This window comes from Pagrus major, chromosome 1, assembly GCF_040436345.1.
Source record: "Pagrus major chromosome 1, Pma_NU_1.0".
Classification (NCBI taxonomy): Eukaryota; Metazoa; Chordata; class Actinopteri; order Spariformes; family Sparidae; genus Pagrus; species Pagrus major.
This window is the reverse complement of record NC_133215.1, coordinates 17,008,619-17,035,673: the sequence shown is the minus strand read 5'-3', so window position 1 is coordinate 17,035,673 and position 27,055 is coordinate 17,008,619. Positions and strand designations below refer to the sequence as shown.

At 39.4% G+C, this 27,055-nt stretch overlaps 2 protein-coding genes across 2 annotated transcripts in view; one reads left to right on the top strand and one right to left on the bottom strand.

Annotated features, from left to right (window-relative positions):
* Positions 1–4,759, bottom strand: part of dlc1 (DLC1 Rho GTPase activating protein) — an 82,595-nt gene extending 77,836 nt beyond the window's left edge. Inside the window, exon 1 of the mRNA XM_073466850.1 lies at positions 2,840–4,759. Within this exon, the coding sequence (XP_073322951.1) occupies positions 2,840–4,759 (1,920 nt within the window). The remainder of the gene's footprint in view (positions 1–2,839) is intronic.
* Positions 4,760–15,238: 10,479 nt separating this feature from the next.
* Positions 15,239–26,506, top strand: LOC140999694 (choline transporter-like protein 1). Its single transcript, XM_073470218.1, has 16 exons — positions 15,239–15,476; positions 15,740–15,826; positions 16,513–16,655; positions 17,576–17,712; positions 17,907–18,000; positions 19,124–19,293; positions 19,902–19,991; positions 20,317–20,459; positions 20,722–20,908; positions 22,018–22,186; positions 22,301–22,457; positions 22,603–22,686; positions 22,785–22,922; positions 23,010–23,246; positions 24,363–24,437; positions 24,609–26,506. Exons 1-16 carry the CDS (start codon positions 15,453–15,455, stop codon positions 24,630–24,632), a joined length of 1,959 nt encoding a protein of 652 aa, XP_073326319.1. The 5' UTR covers positions 15,239–15,452; the 3' UTR covers positions 24,633–26,506.
* The last annotated feature ends 549 nt before the right edge of the window (positions 26,507–27,055 follow it).

Below are 27,055 nucleotides of genomic sequence, written 5' to 3'. Positions count from 1 at the left end.
CATACAGATACCAAAAGAAAAGAATTTGCTGAAAAAAAGGGCAGAAAGGCAGAAAAAGAAACAGAAAGAGCACTGAGACAATGATGTTGCCAAGTCGTCTGCTGTCAGATAAACGACAGTTGAGCCAGTTTGGCCCTGAGGTCAGAGTAAAGCCTTGTTGCTAAAACAAATAAACACAGTAACAAAGCTCAATATCAGGTTAATCTGAAGCCATTATGCAAACCAGATGGGTTCATTTTTCAAACTGAATCTCCAACAACAACATGTTTCACTGGGGACATAATCATGAGTTAATACAATATCTTGTCAGAGATAATTCCAGCTGCTGTTGTCCACTCAACATAACATCAGTTCAGTAATTGTATTCAAAGCCTCTTCTCTCTTTTCTTTATGCTAATACAGTACGTTACCTCCCTTGTGTATGATAATGTTGATTTCTGTTGCCTAATTTCCTTCCCTTAAGCACAATTTCTTAGTAAACTGACTTCATACAGCATGTACATACACCCCATGGTGAAAGCCCTGTGGTGCAGTCAAAGAGAAGGCCAGCCATCACCATATGGTGGATGGATTGCCTTTGGCGCCTTCCACTTTAATGGCTCAACTCCTCTCTTCGAGTTCCAGGGGCCAGTTTTTTTGGATATTTAATCCAAAGGTTTAAAGTCATCCTAAAATTGAAACTAGAGCCAGTGGTAATAAAGGCAGCACTGGTTTTCCATGTCCCTACACTGGACTATGATTTCTCATTTTTGGCAGCTGATGGGCTGACGTTAATATTGGTCATGACTAAGAGGGCCTCGAAAGTTTCTAGGCAAACACGGAATTTTTGTTGAAATAATGCAGCGATGATACATGAAAATCTGCGGGATTACACAACTCAGAGGCTTTTTAGGAACACATGATCCAGAGTGTCAGCGTCTGATACATAAAGCATACAGACACATTACTCACTTGGCATCAGAGATGGTTCAAGGCTAAAGAAATCTGTGTTACTGTTTTTTTTGGTTTTTTTTGTCAAAGCACATTGTGGTGGTCTGTATTAGCAACAGTTGCCAGTTTATTAGATATACCTAGCTAAAACTAAAACAGTCCTGCAATAAAGCCCACCTCCATGATGGTTATAAAGTTCAGTTTTTGGACTGCATTATATAGAGATGTGTGGTATTATTTAGCCTACCCTCATTGATATAAATGGGGTGGACAAAATAATAAAACTCCTGTCAGTACAATGCAACTCAATTCAACAGCACCACAAACTGGAGCCTGTAAAATGACCATTAAGTTAGATATAACTAGCTGTACCTAATAAACTCCCAAACCAAGAGAATGTTCAAGAACGTTAAAAACTCTACAACATGACAAAACAATATCACAAGTTATTACCAGTGTAACATATTATCACATTGTATAAACCAAGAGGACCGTAACATCCCACATCCTCAGACTGAACATCAAGCTACTGTTAATATTGGACGCTTCAGCTGATTGATATTAGATCACAAGGAATTCAAAAGCCTTTGTAACATAAAGGATTATCCTGTTTATTTTAAGCTGATATACAATGAAGAAAAAAACAAACAGTTATTAATGATAAAATAACTAAAATAAGATATTTACAGCCAGGCATTTTTTAAGGTCATTGTTATTTATATAGGAATACAACTTTCAGTGTTATTTCTGCCCTCTGCACCACACTGTAAAAGCACAGCACACATCCACAAACAAATTTACTTAAACCAGTATATGATTTTATAGGCACTATAAAAACATCTAATAAAATGTTTCTCACACACTATTTTGTACTACTATGTATCAGTATTTGTTTTTTAATGAATGTCAATAGCTATAATCATAAAAACAGAGTTGTAAAAACCTATGTCTTTAAGGAGGAATTACAATTTTTGGCAGATACTGTATCAGGGCTGCACGATATGGTAGAAAAAAAAACATGTTGCATTTATTTTCACAATCATGATTGCGATGTGATTCACGACTAGAGAGGAATATTGTTTTTGCATCATGACTTCTAACATGACTTACAGTATAATTTATAACTTAGCTTATAACTGCTTATATATGATGATTTTTTTAAGGCTTTTAAATGCACCAAATTTTTATAACCAGTACACTAAACCTGTACCAGGATACAACTCTGAAAACAACTTGAGGATAAGATTTCATATTAAACTCTGAAAGAGTCGCTGTTTACAAGCGGGTGATCGTCTTCAACAAGCACAAATCACAAGAATTTGACTTTCCACAATATGGTACTTGTCCAAACAACATGCCTGCTTAATGCGCCCTGTGTTGTAAATAATAGATTTCTTGTTGTCAGTCCAAAAAGTCCAACACTGCAACTACTAATAGTGAATAAATAGTGAGTCAGTTCTCAGGCCATTGTTTTGTTCTAACATGTTTTTGGCACTTTATTGTACTTAACAAGCATGCTGGCTAGCAGAGTGTAAATAGTATAACATACAGTATTGGCTGAAGAAAGGAGTTTAAGCCTTTCACCCCAGAGATTACTTGAGCCTCCAACCCCCTGTGTGTTCATAGTCTCCATGCCCTTATAGGACCTTGTTTTGCAATGAGCAGTTGAGAAAGAGTAAAACATTTCACAGATCCCCCCACTCACAGATCTGTAAGCATGTGAGAGTGAAGTCATTGTTTTCCAAGAGGCTTGCCAGAGTGTGGGACAAAAATTATTTGTAGGCCGTATTTGCCCAGTAAGTGTCAGTTCACTTTGAAAAATAACTTAATTTCAAGGTGCTGAAGACAAAATGAATACTAATGATGATCTACTGCATCCCTTCCACGTCTTTATTAAATACAGTCTTACCTTTCTCATGCGCACTTTGACCACGTTGTCCTCTTTCTGATCTCCAGCTTCATTTGTTCCATCTAAAACTGGACTGGCCAGTTGTGTGTCACTGTAAATAACCGTGTGTGCGGCCTCATCTGTCTCCTCCATATTAGAGTCTGAGGCTGCTGCTGGTCTGTGGTGTTCCCTCTGACCATCTGCCACCTCACAGACAGGTGACTCACTGAAGTAACAACCACTGGCCTCTTGGTTGTCATGGAGTCTCTCTGGCGGCAGCTCATCATTGACCTCTGCAGAGCATGGTGGCAGGTTTTGGGTGTGCTTTTCAGTAGCTGCATGTCCATCACCCATGTGGGAGTGCTGAACATCTGGATTTGGGGTGAAATTGGAGTTCTTTTGAGGATCTAGTACAGGGGTGTCATCTGGCCCAGTGTGGCTAACTTCTGGGATAGTATCCAGTTTTGAACAGCTATTTTCCAACTGTTGAGCTATGGTTTGATCTTCACAACAGGCCAACTCTTTGGACACAGAGATTTCATCTGTGTTTTCTGTTGGTTGACTTACAGAGGTCGTCGTTTCGAGACACTGGTCTGCACATTGAGAAATGTTCGTCTGTATGGGCTTTTCTGTATCCAGTTTTTCAACTGTCAAAGAGCAACACTGACCTTTGAAACAAATATCAGATGATGTGATTGCCTCATACCTGACTTCTGCTGCCTTCTCGCTGCTTTCGACTTGTGCACTTTCCTCTATCTGAGGCCCATTCGCTGCTGTCATTTCAACATTATGCTGCTCCAACAATGTCTGGTAGGATATTTCACAACCATGAGCCTGATCCAATACCCCAGTGCAGTCACGATGATCCTGCTCTCCTTCTTGAATGTCTCTTGAGTGATTTTTAAGTCCTGTATTTTCATTTAGAGTTTCTGGGCCATTTGATCCATCCAGCTTGACAGCAGAATCTACGTTCCAGCTTTCTCCCTTGTCACATACTTCCTCTACCACTGAAGTCACAACTGGTTCCACAGCTTTCTTAGCCTGTGACATCACATCACCACTATCCATCATATTAACTGAACTTCGCAGCACACCAACAGGTAAGGTTACGCTCACATCAGCATGGCCAGAGGTGGAAATCTTCTCTTCCTCTACATCTGGGAGGTCAGTTTGAGGTTCCCGTTCAGCAGCAGAAGACTGGTTTTGTGTGGCCTCAGAGATTTCAGGAGGTCTGCTGTAACCCTCTGTATGGCTCTCCTTTGTTTCCTGATGATTTGGAAGTTTGCCAGGCTGTTCACCAGCACATTCAGACAGTGGAGGCCCATTGTTTGAAGAGATAGGGATGCATTGTTGCTCTTCACGACAGATATGTGGACTTTTAGAGACATTATCGTCATTGCAGATGTCGTGACTCTGGCTACTCTCTGTGCCAACTTCCCCTTCAACATTGATAGTTTTCTCACTGCTGCTATCAGCTGCACAAGAAGTATTTGCAATAGACATCTCACTGTTTGAGTTACAGTGAGACACTCCAGAATTCCCAATGTTTGTGGTTTGGAGATGCACTGACTCTGAGGCACGTTTGGGAATGTCAACATCCACCAACGCATGACAGCCGTGGACTGACTGCTCTGAATCCAGAGGAACTTCTACATGGCTTTGCATTAGCTTCAACTGTTCTGATTCAGTTTCATCATTCACGACAGAGGCTGTCACCTCAAGCGTCTGAGCCAGGTCTTCTGTGGGCAGTCGGTGGCAGCCCTCTGGCATAGAGGCACACCTCGTCCGTCGACCTTGTTTGGAAGACCCTGCTCCCATCCAAGGCCCCTCGCTGTCCACCCCATGGCAGCACAACAGATCCAGATCGTCATAGCTGTACTGTAATCCTGAAGCATGAGTCACGTGCTCCTCCCAACTCCTTTTCCGTATGGCTACTGGCATGGTGGACAGCCAGTGCTATCCCATACAGCTTCTTCTGACACCAGGCAAAAAAGGAGAACCAGATCTGTTGCAATCGAGAAGAGAAATGGGGATAAGAAACAGCCAGAGTTTCCAAATTATGAGTTTACAATAACTGAATGTGCAGGTGACAACGTGGTAAATAATATTTCACTTTTAAAGTAAACAGCTAATGAGTGAGTGGAAGTTCGAGAGGGGCGCAGTGATATTGCATTCACCATTTCCTGGAAGTTGTATGACAGGATTCTCAGTTATGTTAATCTAACATGGGAAACTGATGCCTTTTTAAGCAGAGCTGTGCCAAATTTCACATTAAAGCATGTCAACTACATTATATGTATTGATCTGGAACAGTTGTGTTTGCCTGAAGTGTTAAGGAGCTTCCAGGAAAAAACCCAACACAGCTGCCTGGCTGCTAAAACATCAAGATAAACATCACGATAAACGTTGAAGTCCCTTGTTTACTCTTTAACATCTTTACGGAGTTAACTTTAACTGAACCAGGTTGTCAAATTTACACAACAAACTATCAATACATATTAACTTTAACTGTGAAAAAACGGTTTGATAAGCTCAGGTTGTTGGTTAACTGTCATTCCGTATTTACACATGCACTAACACAAGGCAACATTATCATAATACATACTGTGGGTCCTATCACATGCATCAAGCTCTTTACTGCGCTCAATTTTTTTTCCTGTTGTTCTAGGTCAGAATGTACAGAAGTAAAGGAACACAGGGATTCAATAAGCAGGATGTACTCAGTTCATGCTGTACATCTGCTATATATAAAAATATCATGATAGAGGATTAAGAATATCAAGCTATAGCTCACAGGATATCCTGGCTGTGCCTCATGTATTGTACAGTATGTGACTTAAAATGAGGCACTTTTAATACAATTTCTCTATTGTTGTTCAAATGTCACAAGAATATAAAAAAGTTATAAAATGAATAGTTTTCTTAACAGTAAAGCAACATTGAAATTAAAGACAGGTGTTTTATCTTTATTTGTTCACCTTTTGTTTCCTCAGGAGATCAGCTGGATGGTACCTACTGCCATCTGCACCCTCTGACATGAACCTGCACCTGGTTATTAGTAAAGCACGAGAGGTTACCAAAAAGGAGTCCAAAAGCAGTGGCTCTTTCAACTTCTCCTCGAAGCAACAGCAAAACTGACAGCTCAGTAAAATTCAGATATTTTAAGATGGAGTAACAATGTTTCCTTTTACCAAATCCTCCAGTGATGACAATTTTTTTTTATAATCCAGTAGCTTTACAGACAACAGGTGACAATCCAACAGATAGGTTATAGATCCAGTATTTGCTTAGAGTGCAGTTATCCAGAGATGTTTTGCAAGTCTGTCATTCATCCACTGAAAGCGATGTGTCCACGCTCATGAAATATGAGTCCATCTTTTTCTAAGTCACTTGACATGCGTCTTATTTTGTGAGCAGTCCTCAGTCTTGGTTTCTGCAAACCATTTTCTGGTCTCCAGTCAGTATCTCCGCTGTAAAACTGTCGGAAAGGCAGTGAAGCCCCCAAAGGCAGGCAGAAAGCCGGGGAGCAGTGAAAAGTCCAAAGACAACTTCCATCTTGATCACATTAAGGTTTTTGCTGACGCTGAATGCCGAAGAGTCGGGGTGGTGTAATAGGGGCCGGGTTTTCTTTCCCCCACTCCACCCCTGCTCTCCTCCGTTCTATCCCTTTTCTCATCAGGTCCCCTCCCCGCTGGTTTTGACAGGGAGTCTGAGTCACATCCTAGGAGCCCCATCCCCCGTCTCACAACTCGCCCAGCAGACTTTATATTCACTCCACCCTCCCCTAATGTACTTTCTCTCCTAACGGTTTTAGAAACTTCCTCTCCGCTTCTTCTCCCAAAACCTGGCTCTCTCCTCTTCTCAGTAGACGTTTTCTTCGTTCTGCCTTCACTCGCTATTCCACGAAGCTGGGCAAGGCTCTCACCAGTTGGTTTTGATTAGCAACAGACAGGCTGCCTCGCAAGACCTCTGGCTGTGGGCCAAGAGAGATTGCTCTAATGTTTTGGCAGTTATTTCTGAGGCATGCTTTTTAAAAAAATGTGTCATCTTGTAATGCTACAAGCATTCTTAACCAAACACACTGGCACTGATGAAAAAAAGCAAAGTGTGATATCTTTACAGATGTATGCTGTGTGAATGCATTTTCTAAACTATTCAGTGAGTTTATATGGAAAATATAAATCTCTTTTGAATTGTTCTAAGCTGATGGGGACAATGTTAAAAGTGCTGTCAACCTGATATCTTTGTTTTATGGTAGACCTAATGGAAGAAAAAACATTAAAGCTCCCAAATGCCAGTAATTCATTTCCTAATATAGACATTTGCAAGAGGTACTCAGCAGAAAGAAAAGGCTAAGCTTGGAATATTTACACTTAATGCCACTGAGACAATTTAAGATGAATATTAATTTTGCCTTTAAAGTTTAATTGAGACATGGGTTGTAAAACAAATAAAATATTCCACAGACTTCCATTTGCAGAGTCAAATTAATACATTCATTATATTCCATCAATAGCGAATCCATTAAAGTGCTCTGTAAAATCACCTGATATTACAAGCAGTCTCCATATTAATCAAGACTTTTTTCTTTTTTCAGTAAGGTCTGTTGCACAAAAAGAGCAAAGGGGACGATTCAAGCACAAGACAGAACTGGAATGAAGCCCCCTCCAACTATGCCTGCTACCCCGGCCTCTAACCTCTGGGTCATCCAGATGTGAGCTGAGGCTCTGGATGAGTCTTTTCTTAGGGGCCTCGCTGGGAAACTGTACACTGCCGTCAAAGTTGGCTCTCCGGGGACACAGATGTTCGTACTCAAGGGGAAGGATCCAAGTTCAACAAGACTCCTCTGCAGCGTGTCACATGAGGCGCTCTGTGGTAACGCTGAGTGCACTGTAACGAAATGCAGATCTTTTCGGTCACAGAAGCTTCTATGTGGATGAGGCTGGTGATTGAAGTGCAGAGGCCGACACAGAGCATGACTCAGGCTATCCACTCATTACCTCCTGTGGACATCCAACACAGGCCTATAATTTAAAAGGCTAAGCCTCCTCCCCTGCCAATCCGACCATCCTGCACAGCCACAGGGCAACTGGTCTACGTCACAATCTGATCCGTCAGTGACACTGTGCAAACACATGTTCAATCAGCAACATGTGTGAGACTGGATGGCCATGAGCAGTCTTTTTAATGTCTGTTTGTGCGTCAGCTGCAAGAGCACTGAAGCATTAAAATTGTGGAATTAAAACAAAATGTAGCTTCAGAAAGTCCATAGCCACACTAGCAGCTCTGAGGCACAGTGGTGCTTTGAATTAAACATGCTACTATGCTCGCTAGAGCTGCAATGATTAGCTGATTCATCAATTAGTCAAAAGAAAATTATTTGCAAACTATTGACAATCAATTAATTGTTGCATACATTTTTCAAGCAAAAATGTCAAACATTTGCTGGTTCCTGCTTCTTAAATGTTTGCTGCTTTTCTCTGTCATTTATGATAATAAATGAAGAGTCTCTGGGTTTTGGACTGTTGGTTGAACAGAAAAAGCTGTTTGAAGATATCACTGTGGGCGCTGGGAAACTTCGAAGAGCATTTTTCACAATATTTGACATCTTTAAGATTAAACGATTATCATAAAAATCATAAAAATCACCGGCAGATCAATCGATAATGAAAACTAGAATCGTACTCACATAGAGCACATACCTCAGCCAAGGCCCTTTAATTCAGTCGAGCCTAATCCAATACCAAACTTGACAGCCCAGTATCACTAAATTTAAAACTAACGATAACTGCTTAACCATAATCTGAGATCACCAGATCTGTACAGCCAACCACTAGGCCACCACAACAAACAACGCAGATGGAATCATAATCTCCTTTGTGTTGTGGATGAAGAATAGAGTTTTATCTGGATCCACATCAAATTGTACTCATAGATACCAGCCACCCAAATACGACTGATTTCTTTCATCAAGATCCCTGCATTTTAAGGCTGATGGTAGCATTATGTCATTAAATTATATATGATGAAATATTCCATTATTATTGTGCAGGTATTTGGTTTTGGTATTGGACAAAATAAAAGTTTTGACGATTGTTTGAACCAAATTGCATGGCAATCCTTTCCAATAGTTGAGACATTTCACTCAAAATCAAAAATGCCAACCTCATGATGGTGCTAAAAGGAGAAGTCATTTGGACACAGCAGCTGGGAACCATAAAAGTCTAGTAGATGGTGAAATATTTTACAGGATAAGTGAAAGATTTGAGCTGCTGGTGGCACTAGATGAAAAGTCTGTATAAATGTCAACACTGTTGACTGTGACTTGACAGAACAGTCTGATAAATGAGCTGAAGTATTCTCTGTTTCCGTTTGTGGTTATTTATGTGGATGTGTGTGCAGTCTATTTTGAAATCTGTGTAAATGACTATGTACTGTATATAAGTTTGTGAGTATTTTATTTGCCCTTTAGGAGTCATCGCTATAGGCCAGACTCTGTCTAAGTCCCACATCACAGAGGACGAGCATGAACATTCTCACAGGCATGCTGCATCATTGGTCACATGTCTACAGCGGTCACATACATGCTTAAGAAAGACCTATTCATGATTCACCCTATAATCCCCCACTGTTCAACCCCTCGACTCCGTAAGTGGAGCAGTGAGGGCCCAGAGGAAACAGCCTCACATTCCTCACTGATATAGTTTATTATTGGAAAAATAAGCCCGTCTAAATCATGGGCATTGAAGAACACACACTGTTTGCCCATGTCGGAAAATGTAGGTGACGCTTGTGGAGAAAAAAAAATCCTGTCCCTCCTATTACTGAGTCATTTTGAGTCCTTGCATACACAAAGACTGCTTTGAGAAGATTTTCTTGCGCCCATTTTAAGGCTTCTTTAAATAACCATTTTCTACTGTACTTGCCTAGCAGTTATGTGAAGTTGTAGAAACGGATATAGGGTTCATTTACACTAAAAAGAAAACTAAACAAAATGCCAGGATCTCATCTGTGGATCTAAAATTAACATCAACAAACCACACCAAGATCCTTGCAATCCTTTCCTGTCACTTGCTATGCCCTGTGGTTAACAACTCCTTTTTCAAAAGCCTACAGTCATGCCGGTTTAAATAACAGCATTTGAGGCCTGGGTGGGAACTTGAGCAATCACAGTGTTGTTGAATGAAACATCTCAATGTAGATGATGCAACTTTAGAAAGAGCATTTAGAAAGACAGCCGAGGGCTCCATTGCTGTCTTTATTAAAAAAAAATGTCTTTAATCATCTTTTAACTCGCTTTGCTCGTGTGGGTCTAAACACAAGAAGTCGTCGTGGGAGAAACCGAGGGGGCCTTGGCCACTGATCATGGGTTATAGTGTGACTGTTAACCGTGGGAACAGGAAGTACGAGTTATTGAGGATACAGACCATAACAATCTCCAGGCTAAAATAATCTATCTAATCTTCTTGTGAGAGGATATGTGTGTGTTTGTGTGTGCAAGAGACATGACTGAATGTTATATACTGTATGTGTGTATACTGTAGCATGTTGTTTGGTGTGTCAAATCAAATGATTCAGACTTGTGTCAGCTGGGCCTTACATTTTTAAGACAACAGTGGAAAATATTGCATCACACACTGAAAAGTCCCATTGGTGTTCACTGTTTACCATCTGTGATTTGTTTTTTAGTACTCTGGCATGGTTAAAAGGCCTCGAGGACCAGCAGTGAAGGGGACGCTGCCATTTTAGATGTTACTGCTCTTACGAGAAAACAAACATTTGGCATCACAATTACACTTAGTTTGGCCAAACCTATGAGGGATGACTGCATGATTCACATAAGCAAATATAATTATGTATATACAAAACCACCTGCACCATTCACTGTTCACATCATTGTCTCTGAAGGCGCTGATTAGTTTTCCCAGAATCAAATTGCACAATACAATTATACTGTTAATACTCACGAGATTAGAATTTCCTTTTTTTTTTTTTGCTGCTTGTACTTTAATATCATACACCATTTGAAAATATTCTGATAAGCTCTTAACCAGCTTTTAGCACACCTGAAATTAATACAGTTATCACATACAGTCATATAAGAAAGGAGGAAACTAATTTACTATTTCAAACAAGACATCGACAACGCTGCAGTGTGGAGGATTAAATGTCCCAGAAAATCCCACTTCTGCCAAACGTTATGTCTTCAACTGTGACCTCATCCTGGACGAGCAGAAATAATCAATAACTCCAACAAAGAAATTCATCAAATATTTGAAAGAGCTCTCGTCTCTTTGCCTCTCTGTCTTGCCTTATTCCAGACATCCTGGATCTTCATCCTTTAGGTGACTCACCTCTTGTGTCTTTCCCTTTACATGAATGGTATCCTTGAGTTTTGTGTCTTGTATGTGACATGTTGTATGTTCTCTTTCCAGGTATTCATGGTCGAGAGTAGGGCTGCAACTAACAAGTATTTTCATTATAGATTAATCTGTTGATTATTTTCAGGATTAATCGATTGTTTAATCTATAAAATGTCAAAAATTGTGAAAGATACTCAACAATATACTTCCAATTTCTTCAAATAGTTTTTTTGTACAGTACAATACCCAAGATTACAATACCTAGAGACCCTGCATTTACTATCATAAAAAAAGAAAAGCAGCAAATCTTTACATTTAAAAAGCTGCAACCAGCAAATGTTTGCAATTTTTGCCTGAAAAATTACTGAAACTATTTATCAATTTTTAAAAGCTGGTGTTTTTTTCAATCGACTTATCTTTTAATCGACTAATCATTGCAGCTGTATTCGAGAGGACGTTGCATGGCCTACCAGTTTCTGCAGCACATAGAAATTGCTTGGCATCTGAATAATGACTAAAAGATGCTGTTTAAGTATAAGTCTGAGTCTATATCTTGTGAAAGTAGAAGCAGCCTATGTTCTTAAAAAAAAAGACAGGTCCATATGGATCAAGGCAGGGCCAGCTGGCAACAACAGCTGGATTTCATCTGTGACTCAAACAAATGCCCCATAACCCTATAAACACCAGCACCTGAGCACATTCTCACACTTCTGTAGCTTTAACGTGTGTGCAGGAATGCATACAGCCATATAGAGATACACAAAACACTCAAATGGGCATTAGCATTAAATGTGGGAAATCTTCCACAGGCTGATATCACAAACATGTACAGTAGCCATCTAGTATACTTAAATTGTTTTAACAAGCAGATGTTTACCTTTGCTCTGGATTTTGACCTCTTTAAATATCGAAACTTTTTGAAAATTCAGATTTGTGCTTCTTTAACCAACATAAAACTACAAAGCTTTCCTTGAGATAGTTCACATGAATGAGAAAGCAACTGCAAGTGATTCACAAAGATCTGTTGTAAAAAGTGAGTCATTTATCACCACCCCTTCTGTCCATTTTGCAAAAAGAGAGAAAATGGATGCAACATAGACACTCCAAATGATCTGCCTTGTGGAATTCATCACATCCTCCAAAGTTTGCCATTTTCTAACAGCTTGAATCTTGAAAGTATTGGAGGACAGAGACACATAATATTTATCCTCTTGTCGTTGTTTATGAGGAATGATTCTTGAGCTTGGGCCCATCCCTGTAAGGGCCTGAATAGTGACGTACTGCGCAACCCCTCCACCCAGGATTCTGCTGAACATATGCTGTGCTGGCATCGACTCTTCCAGTAAGAGATCCAGGAAAATGTGTTGTCCTTGGACACCGTTACCACAGCAGCATCAGCAGGAAATACTTGAGACTGAGAGTAAGGAGATGAGGGGCCAGGAGCTGTTTCATCATTTGATGAGAGGGACCTCTGAGCAGTTATGTTTCCGCTCCATGTTACTTTGCATTTTGGTTCCAAATGTAACCTCCCAACATCTGCACTTGTTCTCGTAGATACAGTCATATAGAAATACCAAACTGTTGTGCTCATCATATATTCTGTTCCTGCAAGATCTCTGTTTACTTATTCTAATTTTAACCCTTTCATCCACACTGACACAATAACAGCTATGAAGAAAACGTGCATGTGTCTCTGAAATACAGTTGTTTCAAACAGGATTATTTATCAGGTGTAAGGCTGCAGGAATTTAGCAATAGTTGATTTACACAGTTAAATATTTACCTTCCCTTCCGGTCTTCTACACACCACAGCAGAAAAGTTTATAGTGCAATAAGAGCAGAAGGAAAATAAGACGGAAGGCACCTCTTCTTAAAAAAAAAAACTGTTTGGCATTCCAGCCCACTCAGGACACGTACAGGTCGGGAAACCAGAAACCTCTTGAAAAACAGCAGACAGGGGGCGATGCCCTTTTGAAAATTATGCTACTTCAAACATCTGACTCTTGTGGGGAACCACTAATGGCAAGATTTTTAGAATAGTATAAGTGCTGCACAATCAAGCAAAACATAATCAAAATTGTAACATGGCTAGGTGCAATATCCAAATCTCAAGAAGCTGCACCTTTTTGATGAAGGTAAAATGTGTGGCAAAACAGTATCATAATGAAGTAGTGCTGCAGAGACGCCCCGGCCGACAAATCTTGTTGTCTAGATGTAAAAAAGCATGTTTGTTTGGTGCAGATTCTACCAAATGTCACAAATGAAAATTGTGATGCATAAATGATCATTGCCACTAATCGTGAATCATATCGCAATCACGATATCCGTCAAAGTAATCCCAATATGATTTTTACCATGTCAGGTAGCCCTATAGTTTGTCCAACTATTTGCAAACATGGTGCAAAAATTACAAATCGAGTGTTTCAGTGAAAAATGCTGTTCCTAAGACAGAAATAATGGCGTATGATGGGGCAGTGTTTTCTAAGAAATAAAAAGATTCTTCTAAAATACAACACAGGATTCAAGTCAGAGCCCAAATCACTAACCTTTGCTTGTGCTTGGACCTGTAAATATGTGTGCCTCTTGAAGGCTCCTACCACATGCAGTTAGGTTGCACAGTGTGTGAGAAAACCCATCAGCTGGAGGGGCTGCAGCAATCACTTTGTCAGCAGGCATCCCCACTCAAGTGTCTCTGAGCGAGATGAAGTCCTGTAGTGCCACAGAAATAGGGCTACCTGAGAGTCTGTAATGAAAAATGAATATTAGCATGTGATGGAGGAAACTGGTTGTAATAGCATGACACAGGCTGCTGGGGGCGACAAAACCTCATATGTATCAATGCGGGGGAGTGGTTGCACATGTAGGTAGGCGTACATCTGGTTTTATTACATTATTAGAGCATATTGGCAGCTCATTTAACACTCTGAAAGAAGATAAATCCAGAGTACTGAGAGGGTAAAGTCCTGAACTGTGGTGTCCACGTTAGAGCCATTCAAACTTACTGTTCAGCCTCTCCTCTCTCTGCCCTGTCGATGTGAAAGTGAATATAATGGCTAACTTTAAATGGTTCAACTTTCAGCGTGTCAAAAGTGCAGTTTTCACAAAGGGAAAGCCGGTATGTTTGTATATGAAGAAATAAGAATAGCTTACAGTGACCAAATGTCATCCAAATATCTGCCTGTGAACCTGAGGCTCATCAACTCACCTTTGTGAAATTGCTGCCGCACGGTGGCGCAGTTAAGCTAGCAAACAGCCGCACCCCTCCTGGTTAAAGTTAATTTTAGCCAATTAAGCTTCATCCGTCTTCATAATATATTTGTCTGCCATTTGGAGAAACATGTCTAGTCATGCTATTAGTTGTGTTAAGTTAACAGTTAGTTCATTAACTACTTCATTAATCCAGAAAACTCTCCACGTGCACTCACCTTCAGACCTCCAGTCTACCTACTGTTATGCTGCTTTCACGGCACCTTGTAACTTTCTAAGCCGTGCATGGATCTCACTTTTGATGGCAACAATAATGATTTGTGTGTGTGTGTGTGTGTGTGTGTGTGTGTGTGTGTGTGTGTGTGTGTGTGTGTGTGTGTGTGTGTTCGCGGTGTTTCATTTGATATTCATGTTGTAATTTACATGCACAACAATTCAGTGAAAGCCTTTACGCTCTCTAGGACTTATATGTAGCCTATTTGACATGCTACTCACCCGCATCGTAATCATAGTCCAGATTTGCTATTTTGTTTTTTTTCTATACGACAGCATATTCAATATATTACGCATGAACTCATGAATATAAACAGCTATTTATGAGGCAACCGGGGATGTGTTATCGTGGTTTCCTGTTGACCAAATTCCCAATTATTTAGTTATTATTTTTTTTCTTTTTTCAACAGAGCCTGTTTCTTCTGTGGCATCACTACCAATGTTTTCATGTAGGTAACAAAAATGAGAATGCAAATTAAAGCTTTGCTGACAGCGGCTAATGTTGCAGCTCTTTGCATGATAATCACGATATTTCTGACAGCACGTGAATGCATCATAAGAAAGTTTGGCTTCTTCCGTGTTTACCTGATCCTCCAAACGAAGGGAGTTTCACAAATGGGTGTAGCTACTGCATTGAATAAGGCGTAAACAAATCGATATATTCGTGCACTTGCATGGGTTACAGGTAGAAAAGCGAAGAGAACGGGAAACGGCAAAGTTTAACCAAAGAAAAAGTAAAGTTTAGTTTCGTTTTGAGTTGACCTCGCCAAGTTGTCGTGTCCTCGTTCACAATGGGATGTTGTAGCAGCACAGAGGTAAGTTGGCCAAAAACACGATGGCCGCTTTAAAACTTGTCAGCACTTAGTCTGCAGAGGAGTTTGAGGCAGCGTGTGTGCCGACAGCGTCACTTGTTCGGCACTTGTAGCAGCCGCTTGTGTTTTTTTTTTTACAGCCACATTTATTTGTCTGCTGGTTTGTGGCGCAGCAGGGTGGCTACTGCAGCGCAGCGAAACAGAAGTCAGGATATCTGTGTCATCTATCTTCTTTTATTAATTATCGATTATTTATGCCTTGGAAGGGCAAACGTGACTGGAAACCGCTGGAGGAGCACAGCTGCACGGACATCCCATGGCTCATCATATTCACGCTGTTTTGTATTGGGATGGTAAGTGTCAGTTTAACTTAAGCTCTGCGATACATTTCACATTCATGAGGGTTACGGTTTTAAATTTGTGCTGAAACTTTATGTTAGATAGGTGTTGATTCAACTTAAGGGTCATTTCTTAGACTGTAGTGTGTGAAGTTGTTGTATTGCAATGTATGTGCTCTGTTAGGGTAGAGTTTTAGAGCAATTGGATTCAACATCAGCAATTACAGCTTCGATATTGATCAAAACATTGAATCAACACCTCTCTAACACATTCTCAACAAAACCAACACATATAATCTTCATAGAGGCAGGATTTGTTGCATGACTGATGCATTAGACTGCATTTCTTTTACCTGGTCATACCTATAAATCACATGCTATACTGAGGAATTGATGAATGCATAGACATCAATGAAATGGCTCTATAATGCAAACAGCTGTTAACCTTTGCAGCTCTGCAATAAATTAAGGTTTGGTGTTATACTGTGAGATGTATATGATATTCACTATAAAAAATCATTCGTTTTTTGTTACTGTAGGTTTGCCATAAAATTGTGCTGTTAACAAACATCTCAATGTTTCAGTGTGGCTAATTAAAAATAATGTTTATATTATTCATAATCTACTGAACACGAGTGCATGTCTTTCATGTTATCCTTCGGACAGTTAGCGTGAGCCACTCTAATATGTGTGATCTGCAGGCCTGTATTTGTGGCTATCCCATCGCCACAGGAGCTGCCTCAAGGCTAATCTCAGGCTATGACAGCTATGGCAACACCTGTGGTCGGAATAACACCAAAATCGAGGGAGTGCCTCTCAGTGGACGGGACATGAAGGAAAACAAGTAAATCTGATTTATAAATGACCTAACATAAGACTTAAAGATTCACTTCTTCACCTCATTTCATTTGCTCTGTTATCCTGGTTTAGCTATAGTTTCAGTACATTGAAGCAGACATGTTGAGACTTCTTTTGCCCTCTGTAGTCAAAGGAAGGAAGTCAGCATTACTTCTGCCCATGCAAGGATTACATCATGTAATCCTAATATTCTAATTTGCCACAAAGGACCGGTTGCTGCATCTGTAAGCGCATCAGTTTACCTCCTGTTCTGCCTTGCATAGTTGATGAGGTCGGGCTGTCCAGACCATGAGCTACGTGTTAAGACACGTTAAGAAAAATACTGAGACTGATATTTGGAGAACATTTTTCAGAAGGTTAATGTAGATTAATATCACCAACACAGAGCCACAGTGACTCACAGTTACACTGTGTTCTGCAAGTTTTTCATTTATCTGAATGAATAGTTTATCTCCCTTTTTATAATTTCTCACTGAGAAAGTCTCAGTTAGATATTTTTTATCACGCAGACAGAATTGTCCCAAAACCTCCCCTTCTCATAATTCATGTGAGAAGTCTTTGATGATATTCCTCCTTTTTGGGCTGTAGCTTTCCATCAGCATGCAGCCTGTAGGCCCAGTTTTACTGAAACAATGGGTCATGCTTTATTGATGGGCTGATTGCCCGTGGAGGCTTTGAATAAAAGGCGTTTCGGCTACAAAGAAGGATCTGTGCGACAGAGTAGCAAATGTCAACATCTTTCATTTTCTGCCCCAACAGAACAGTCCCAGCCGGCATAGAAATATCCAAATATACTGATAACTTCTTTCCCTTTTTTCTTATTTCGGAGGGAAGGTTGTGGCAGCACTTTATTTCATTGAACAGCTAATCTGAAATTCCGTTGTTTTGTTTTTTTCTTCCTGTCAGGTATGTTTTCTTTTTGGACCCTTGCAACCTTGATTTAATTAACAGGAAGATCAAGTCCATCGCCCTGTGTGTCTCCAAATGTCCTGCTGCTGAACTAAAGACATACAGCGATTTAAAGCAGTTCGCTCTGAATAATGGTGAGAAAACTGCAAAAGTCTGCAAAACTGCAACTTTTTTTTGCAACTGCAAAAAGAGAGTTTTCGGTTCACTCATATTTACATGTATTAATGTTGGGCATAAGTGGGATATACATTTAATGCCATTAGAATTGCTTGCGCACATTTTAATGAAACTGAACATGTACTGTATTCTTTTGTTTTCATGTTGATAGGATCCCAGCTCTGCTCCTATGAAATTTCTCCTACAAGATACCCAAGCCATTCAGAAAGATACACTAAATGTCCCAAACTGCCTGTTCCACCAAGGTAATCAAGCTAAGGGTGCAAAATTAACTTTTTTGTCCAGCTGTCATATGGCTAGTGAAGGTTCAAATTTTACCAGCCACTCAGTTGGTCACCACTGTTTTTGGGTGATGCAAATCTACCATTCATTGCATAATTTCCCAGCATTTGGTTGGTGGGTGGTGCTGATTCTGTGCCTTAGTCATATCCTTTAGATTTTAATTTAGCATCAACTCATAAACAAGAAAGTTTTTAATCACAAGGCTACATTCTCACTAGCACCAGTATCCCCTTGTTAATAATGCCATTATTGTTATTTTTTGGAAAGGGGCATAACCAGTAAGAGCTGGTGAAGGCTTTAATGAAGCTCATGTAGGTACAGTATGTTTTCAACCAGGACAGCAAGTGACAAAATCAATTGAGATATTTATGTCTCTGGTGTTTATAGGGGTAACTTATATCTTTTAAGTGTTGCTGTATGTACCTAAGAGACATATAATGCTTATTTTCAGGTTCATCATTTTATTTTGAGTCACTACTAGAATAGGTATACATGGTTTAGTGCATAAAAAATTCATCAGTTTTCTCAAACTGTCCAGTGCTGCAGCACTGTATTCCCCCTCTGTCTGAAACACTATGTTTTAGCTACTGTCTCTTTATGGCCCGCCCTCCCAAATACCCAGTCTCCTCTGATTGGTCAGCTTACACACCCCTGACCTGGCACGGCTAACAACAACAGAGCAGCTATGCTAAATCAATTCTTACATGGGAAAATAGCCGCTAGGCATAAATTGCATAGTGTGATGTCACAAAGTCACAGAATTAAAGGCGTAACTACTGACGAGGCGTTTCAGGGGCAGTGTTTTCTGTGGGAGAGAGGAGCTTCTGTTGGTGTAGACTTTGACCTTTTTAACTTTCAAGATCTTTTACATGCACCAGAACTTATATAAAACACTGAAGGAAGGGGGAAAAAACACTACCACTCAATCATTCAGTTAGTCATTACTTTATTTTTTATTTATTTCAGTAGTTAATTCCAGAACAAAGTTTGACACAGTTATGTACTGTTGGCTGATCCACTTACACACGAATTACTACCCATTGAAAATGAATGAATACATGTTCTTCATTTTTGTCCTGTTTTCAGTAAGTCTCTCCCAGTCTTCCACCGCTGCATTCCTGTGGATATCGGCTGCTACGCTGAATTTGCGCAGGCGTTCGTCACATTCGTCAGTGACAACAGCGTGCTGCGCCGGGTCGTTGCAGGGGTCATGGCCAGCAAGGAAATCATCATGCTCCTTTGTTTGCTGGCTTTAGGTATAACACACGGTTACATCTGGTTTACAATAATGCATGTGGATATTTTCAGTGAATATCCAATGACAAAATACTGGTATGTTTCTTATTTTCTGCTGCTCCCACTGCACAGCCATAATTGCTCATGAGAATTCAGTAGGAAGGCAACATTCGGAAATGGAAGCTATTTTTTTCCCCTTTAGAATAACAGGAAATGTCTGAGTGGTTCCTGCCGTTGTGTTCCCTGAAGCTTAGCCCACAGGCATGAAATTTAAGGTCTGCTCTAACTCCTCCCACTGGTACAGCAAAAAAGACAGAACTGATTTAGACATCTTTTATCTAAGCTGTTTGATCTCTCTGTTTGCTTAAAGTGATTGTCAACGCTACATGATTCATGGCAGAACAGAGATTCCCCACATGGGGCGTGTGGACTTTTCTCATTCAATTACTGTCTAAATGAAAAGCAAACCCATGGCTTAATAGTTCAGTGCGTTTTATTTATGTTTAAGATTAAGCAATATTTCACCGGCAGATACCATAAAATCAGCACTTTTTCTGCAGCTTGATTTAACTTTGTCCATGTAATCAGTGTTTAATATACTCATATGATGCACTTTGTTTTCTCTCAGTTCTGTCCCTGATCATGATGGTTGTCATCCGCTACATCTCCAAAGTGCTGGTGTGGATTCTAACCATTCTGGTAATCATCGGCTCTATAGGTAACTTTCTAGAGCAACATACATGTTAAGGATAGATGTGATTGCTATTGCATTTGAATCTGGTTCAGCTTTTTTTTTAACATCCCCTGCGGCTTGCACCGACACAGCCTAGGCACACTGCCCTTACTTAAAATGAATGGGAGGGCAGTGCCTGATTTGATCTGCATAACTTTACACCTTTCTGGCTAATTCATTTTTGACATTTGAAAATATTCAGAGTTTTATTGTGTCACTCTTAAATTACATAATGCTGATACATAACAAGAGAACAGGATGTTTTTTTTTTGTTCAGGTTATTTTTGAACTCTGCTCTGGTCTTTTGCAGGTGGGACAGGCGTCCTCTGGTGGCTCTATGTGGATCACAGGAAAGCCCTCAATAATAGCACTTTATCAGTATTTGGGAAAGAAGTGGCTGCAGACAATGTTAAGGCCTTGCTTGTGTATTCAATCGGTGCTACTATTTTCACGGTATGTCTGAGTGCACCGGGAATGTCATTTTGCATGCATTTGCTGATAGAGCTTATCTTATATCAGAGAGTAAAATATGTTTAGTACATAAAATACAGCAGTTTAGTACTAAATAAAAAAGCCTGTGGGGTTTAGACATGGTTAAATAGGATACATAGAGTTATGTCTTTGTACAGAGAAGGTTTCTGTTTTTAAAATTAATTCCCAAACTTGCTCATTTCAGTGATTTCTTTAGCTCACTGTTCCTTGTCTAACCCTCCAGGTAGTTCTCTTGATAGTGATGTTCATCATGAGGAAGCGTGTGGCTCTCACCATCTCCCTGTTCCATGTGGCTGGTAAAGTGTTCATCCACCTTCCCCTGCTGGCCCTGCAGCCTTTCTGGACCTTCATCTGCCTCATGCTCTTCTGGGTGTACTGGGTCACTGTGCTCCTCTTCCTCGGGACTTCAGGTACTTGTAGTTCATTCGTTTGTCAGATTTTTTGGTGTGTGCATGATCTGCAGAGCACAGACTAGTTTTTATCATCTCATGTGTTTGTGGTAACACTCCCAAACAAGAATCTTAAGTTTGTTACTCAGTGACATTTTGTCTCTGTTTTGTGGCTTGACTGAACATCCCACATTTGGAATCTTGTGCCAGTCTCGTGATGTTGGAGGATGGAGTCAAAGAGCAACTTCTCCCACTTCTCTCTTTTTTCTTTTTCTTCTTTTTTTACAGTTGACTTTTAATTCAGAGGAAAAGGGCGAGCACAAATAAAGTCAGAACATCCCATTTAATAACTTATTCCATCGTGTGATGCTCATTGCATCAGTGCAATATGTTCTCAGTAAAAGAAAAATGTAAAATGCAAGTCAAACTGTCGGACTGATGCAGAATTAAAATACCTTGGTCATTTTAAATACATAAAGTGATATAGTGTAAAATAACAGCATTTTTATTTGTTTACTGAGACCAAGAGCACATGTGATTTCCTAAGATACTTCTTTTGGTTAGATAAGTTAAATGAAATTCTGCACTTTGTTTCAACTTCTTAGATGTGTGAAAAATATTATTAGGAGGAGATGTTACACAATGTTAATTATAGTAAAAGTGTCAGAGTCATGAGTTTAGAAAATACGGTACTGTGTGTTGATGTTGTCAACTGTGTTCAACTCCCTACAAAAGACCAAATGATAAGGAGAGTTTTAAGTTGATGAAGAACAGGGGTGACAAGTTGCTTGATGCAGTCACACATTCATTACAAGTGAAGACTTAATTTGCAGAAACAAGATAAAAGCCATTCTATAAATTATTAAACAAACACCTGTGTGATTGATTCCCCCCGTAGTGCACACAGAAAACATGATTTAGTATAGTTATAGTGAATACAAATTGAGATATGTGTTTTTGCAAGAGATCCCCCTTAAGTAAATTTCAGTATTTGTTGCTCTTGTTTGCATAAGAATTCAGGAAATACAGATGGACGTATAGTAGATTCATATGTTTTAGCTCCCATGTAAAATTACACTGACTGATCTGTAAAATATGTGACCCAAATTCACGTTGGTATTCCCTCACAGGGACACCGATAAAGAACAACTCTACAGGTGTGGTTGAATATGAAATGCAGGGGCCTCTTCAGTTCCTGGTGTGGTACCACGTTGTGGGTCTCATCTGGATCAGTGAGTTCATTCTGGCCTTCCAGCAGATGACAATTGCTGGAGCTGTGGTGACATACTACTTCACAAGGTAAACAACAGAAAATAATTTGTATTTTATCACATGAAAGGTGTAATGCTGTCTTTGCTGTCACATTCCTTTGATGATTGAGTTTCAATCATACCTGTCTTTCTGTGTCTAAAGGAATAAATCTCAGATGCCAGTTACTCCCATCCTCTCCTCCATGGCCCGAACCATCCGCTACCATCTGGGTACTCTGGCCAAAGGCTCCTTCATCATCACGCTTGTTAAGATTCCTCGTCTCATCTTAACATACATTCACAGCAAGCTCAAAGGAAAGGTGAGCTGTGTGAAATTATGCAAAGTTTATTTTAAAATGTCACAATCTCAAAACTCAATTACAACCTTATGTTAAGCCTATAACTCTCAATTATTTGTACATTTTAAAACTTATATTTTAACGCATTTTGTCTTTTTTTTTGTAGGAAAACGCCTGTGCTCGCTGCATGCTGAAAGCTTGTGTCTGCTGTTTGTGGTGTCTTGAGAAGTGTCTTGCATACTTAAATCAAGTAAGTCATGTCAGGTCGGTGAAGGAAGAAAATCTAGTATACCTCAGAGTGGAAGAAGGATCCCAAATATTTACAGTGTCCATATCACATTATTTCAGAATGCTTACACTGCGACAGCTATCAATAGCACCAGTTTCTGCACCTCCGCCCGTGAAGCATTCCTCATCCTGGTGGAGAACGCCCTCCGAGTGGCTGCCATCAACACTGTGGGCGACTTTGTCCTCTTCTTAGGAAAGGTACTTCACAGAGACATATTCTGTAGTTTTTTAAAAAGAGATTGCCCCCACCTTAATGTTCTCCAACTCTTATATCTTCACTCTTAGGTGCTCATAGTCTCCTGCACAGCTTTTGCTGGCGTCCTGGCTCTGAACTACCAGAAGGACTACACCGTGTGGGTCCTGCCTCTCCTCATCGTCTGTCTGTTTGCCTATCTGGTGGCTCACTGCTTCCTTTCTGTCTTTGAGAATGTGGTCGATGTTCTCTTCCTTTGCTTCGCTGTGGATACAAAGTATAACGATGGCAGCCCCGGACGCGAGTACTACATGGACAAGGCCTTAATGGTGAGAAGATATTGTGTGTATAAACGGGTATGAGATGTTGTAATGAATACGGATGTCTTCAGAGGGTGTTTTTCTACCCAAGTGACTGGAGTGTTAGAAGCATTTAGCGCTTTCAGAGGCTCATTGGTCCTCACGCAAGAACCACTCGCAATAGAGATACTAATGTAACATGAGTGTTGCAGACCTGTTGTACAAGTCATGCACAGACAGACTGCCTTTATTCACCAGGCAAATACTCATTTGACTCAAGAGTCAAATGCCTTAATCTGAGTGAATTTGGAGTTTAATAATCATAAACTTCACTAAAATAAAATGTATGACTAAAATAAACAAATTAATATTCTCTCTACACCATATTATCATCATTATAGGTTGCCAATTCACTGAGAGGTTACTTTACAAAGATGTTTTTAAAGCTACTCCCTTCATGTCACTTTTTAATGACATGCTGTTGACATTTTTACTTTTGATATTTTCTAATTGTGTCCTCGACTGACAGCGCTAAATTTGTTTGCTGATTTCCAAAAGCAGACCTGTGCAGTGTGAAATTCCTCTTTTGGTAACATTTTTGCCCTTAAACAGAGCAAACGAATACTAATGATCAAATCTCACGAAGACACACGTCCTCATGATCAGGTGGCTTCATCATACCGAAACGAGGGATTTACGATGACATTTATTCAGAGACTCTGGTCTACCTGGTTTTATGAACAGACCTCATTGAAAAAATTAAGAGAGGTTTGGGATAATGTTGTTGCTCTAGGCCCATTGTTTTCTTTAGTTGTCTGTTTTATTTATTGATTTATTTTGACCAAGTGGTTTGTTTCGTGTTTTACTCTATTTTGCAGTGCATACTGCTTCAGGTTACATCCCCATGGTTTCACTCTGAAATCAAGGCGTACTTGCTCATAGGCTCAGTGAATCATGTACAGTGACCATGGGGAACGTTTTGTCCAAATTCATTGGCAACTCAGATAAAAAAGCAGGGTGGAATCCAACAACTGGATTCCTAGTTACCATTATTGATTTTCTTGAACATTTCATTGCCCCCAGAATAAAAGTGTTGTGATAAAAGAGAGTAAAATAACTGATCTTTAACTGTCTTTCCCTTCCCAGGAATATGTTGAGAACAGTAAGAAAATGGGTCGGTACGGTCCAGGTGATGGAGATGGACGAGAGCTGAAGTCCATGGTGAGTTAGAAAACCTTGTAGTTTTCTCCCCAGTATGCTGTATGTAAGCTTTTACTCTGTTGAAGCACAAAAAATGGGTTCATGTCTGTTACCTCATGTAAATAAGCTAACCACTTGGTTGTATGTGATTCAAATACTATGCATTATTATTTTTATTTTTTTCCTTTACAGGCACGTGGTGGGACTGTAGCTTGACCAAGCGTCAGAAAAACTGCCAAAACCACTCAATACACACCAAAGGTTAACTCACCCCAGGGACATCAGTCAGATAACTACATGTAGTTTCAGCTGAAGATGCACTGGATTTTTTATGTTTCATTTTTGAGGAAGAAGGTTTGATACTAATAGTTGTAATATGGCAAAATCTAATGTGGGTTTGTGTTTTATTATTAATAAGACAAGTTTGTTTGTTTTGTCTTTTTTCTTTAAAAGTTGTTCTTTTTTTAAATGCAGTTTATTTTAACCCATAAGAACCCAAGGTGACACACTTGTAATAAACACTTTATGTGTCCTAAAATCTTTAAACATCCTATACTAAATGTCCTAAATGTCCACTTTAAATCTCCTAAAACGGGTCTGGGTTCTTATGGGTAAAATGAAAGATTTAACATGGTTTAACATGTTTGCTTTGTAGCATAAATACTGTTAGCTACAGCTTGGTGTACAATTTGAAATGAATAGCTAACTGTGGTTTGTCAGGCTGTCCCAGTTGTTTAATTTCTTCTCAAATGTTATAATTTAAACTGATATATGATAGCACGTGTGGTCAGTATGCTATGGAGTATTTAAGTATACTGTACATCACCCACTTCTAGTCAGTAGGGGGCAGCAAATGAATTGAAACGTACAAACATTAAGTTTTAACTTTAAACAGTACAGTGGCTGTAACAGTGCAAATACAATTTACATCAATTAATAGAAAAGATGACTCTCGAGTCCTTGTTCATTATTCTCTGTGTCTACTGACATGAATTATAGAAGCCCAAAAGCTTTAAAGGGGCACCATGTAGCTTTGGAGAAGAAATTTAAACTCAGAATTTTATATTTACAATATTAATGAAGTACTAAAACAAACTCAGAGATATTATTTTTTTCCATAACTGAATAAAAAATCTGTTCTCAGAGGAAAATAAGGTCCCCAGAACACTGTTTGAAGCTGGAAAGGTGGCAGGGTCCACCAAATATAAACAAAGTACAACAATATGAAACTGTGTTGTCCTTTTAAGATCAGTTTGTTTATTCAGTTTATTCAGTCATGAAAACAAAGAGTTTGTTTATTTACTTTGTTTAGGCATAAAAAAAAGTAAATTGAAGATCTTTTGATTAAAATTTCTTCCCCAAAACTACATAGTGCACCTTTTAAAGTAGTGTAAACAAACGCATGGAAAGCTGCACTTGAGTTGTAGTAAAAAAAAAAAAAATGAAATAAAAAATACAATAGTCCCCAACATGTTCCTGAAGTGATAGTAGGCAGTATTGACAAAATCAATTATGTTCAATTTAATTTTAATTAATTTAGAGGCTACAAGTTACACCCTCCTCCTTAAACATTTTAACATTGAACTTAATGTTCAAATAAAATATCTATTGAGGCTAAAATGCAACAAAAATTCACTGATGCAAACTGTTGGTCAACCAGGAAACAACAAGGAGACTTTGCTAAAGTATTCAGCCGTGGAGTCTCTAACTATAACCACCTGAGGGCAGCAGATCCTTACAAAAGAATGACCTCTCCATTGTGTCCACTGTTGGTGTCGTGCCCTTCAAAAGTAATGAGAACAAAATTACATTTTAGCCTCATACCAGGACTAACGAGTTTAGAGTTGTCTGAATCCACTTAGGGGAAATAAATGATTTTGCCATTTCTGTCATTCCATATTTTTTATAATCTGATTCCGATTTTAATTTAGAAAAGATGAAACCTCAGTAAAGTAGTTGGTAACTTCTGGGACAGTGGATGAAAATGTTAAACACTGACTTTAGATATGTCAAAGAAATGTCTTTTGTATTTTTTTTTTTGTATTAAAAATAAATAAGAAAAGACAGTCTTGTTTGTTTTCCCTTCAAAATGTGAAATAAATTATTGGACTTACCTTGTAGATAAGAAACGCTTCTGCTCATCATGCAGATAGACTGACTGCCATAAATCTGATCCCCCATGAGTGTATCCACAATCTACTGATGTGTAGATTACAGCCTCATCCCCTCCAGTTTCTGCAATCCCGCATTGACCAGACGAGAATCGAGCCACTAAGCAGTTAGCGGTTATTGATGGGAAAGCTCTCTCTGCGTGCTGCTGTCCGCCTCCATAAAACACGGGAATTCAGAGAAAACAGCTCGATGGTTGATGGTGAGTCACACCAAAGTGATTTCTGTAGTGCACAGAAAAAGAACCATTCCTGGAAGCCTTTGGTTGTTAGATAGAAAGACAGGAAACAACTTCTGCTGTAGGCCGCATTGGCAGGAAGCAGCAAGATTTGAGCCTGAATGGATTTTTTTATTATTATTATTAATGATCATGTCAGTTATTATAGTATAGTAGTCAGTTTTTGAACATTTGTGACTTAATGGCTGAAGTTTTTCTTCCTATGAAAGCCAAATATGTTCATACTTCACAG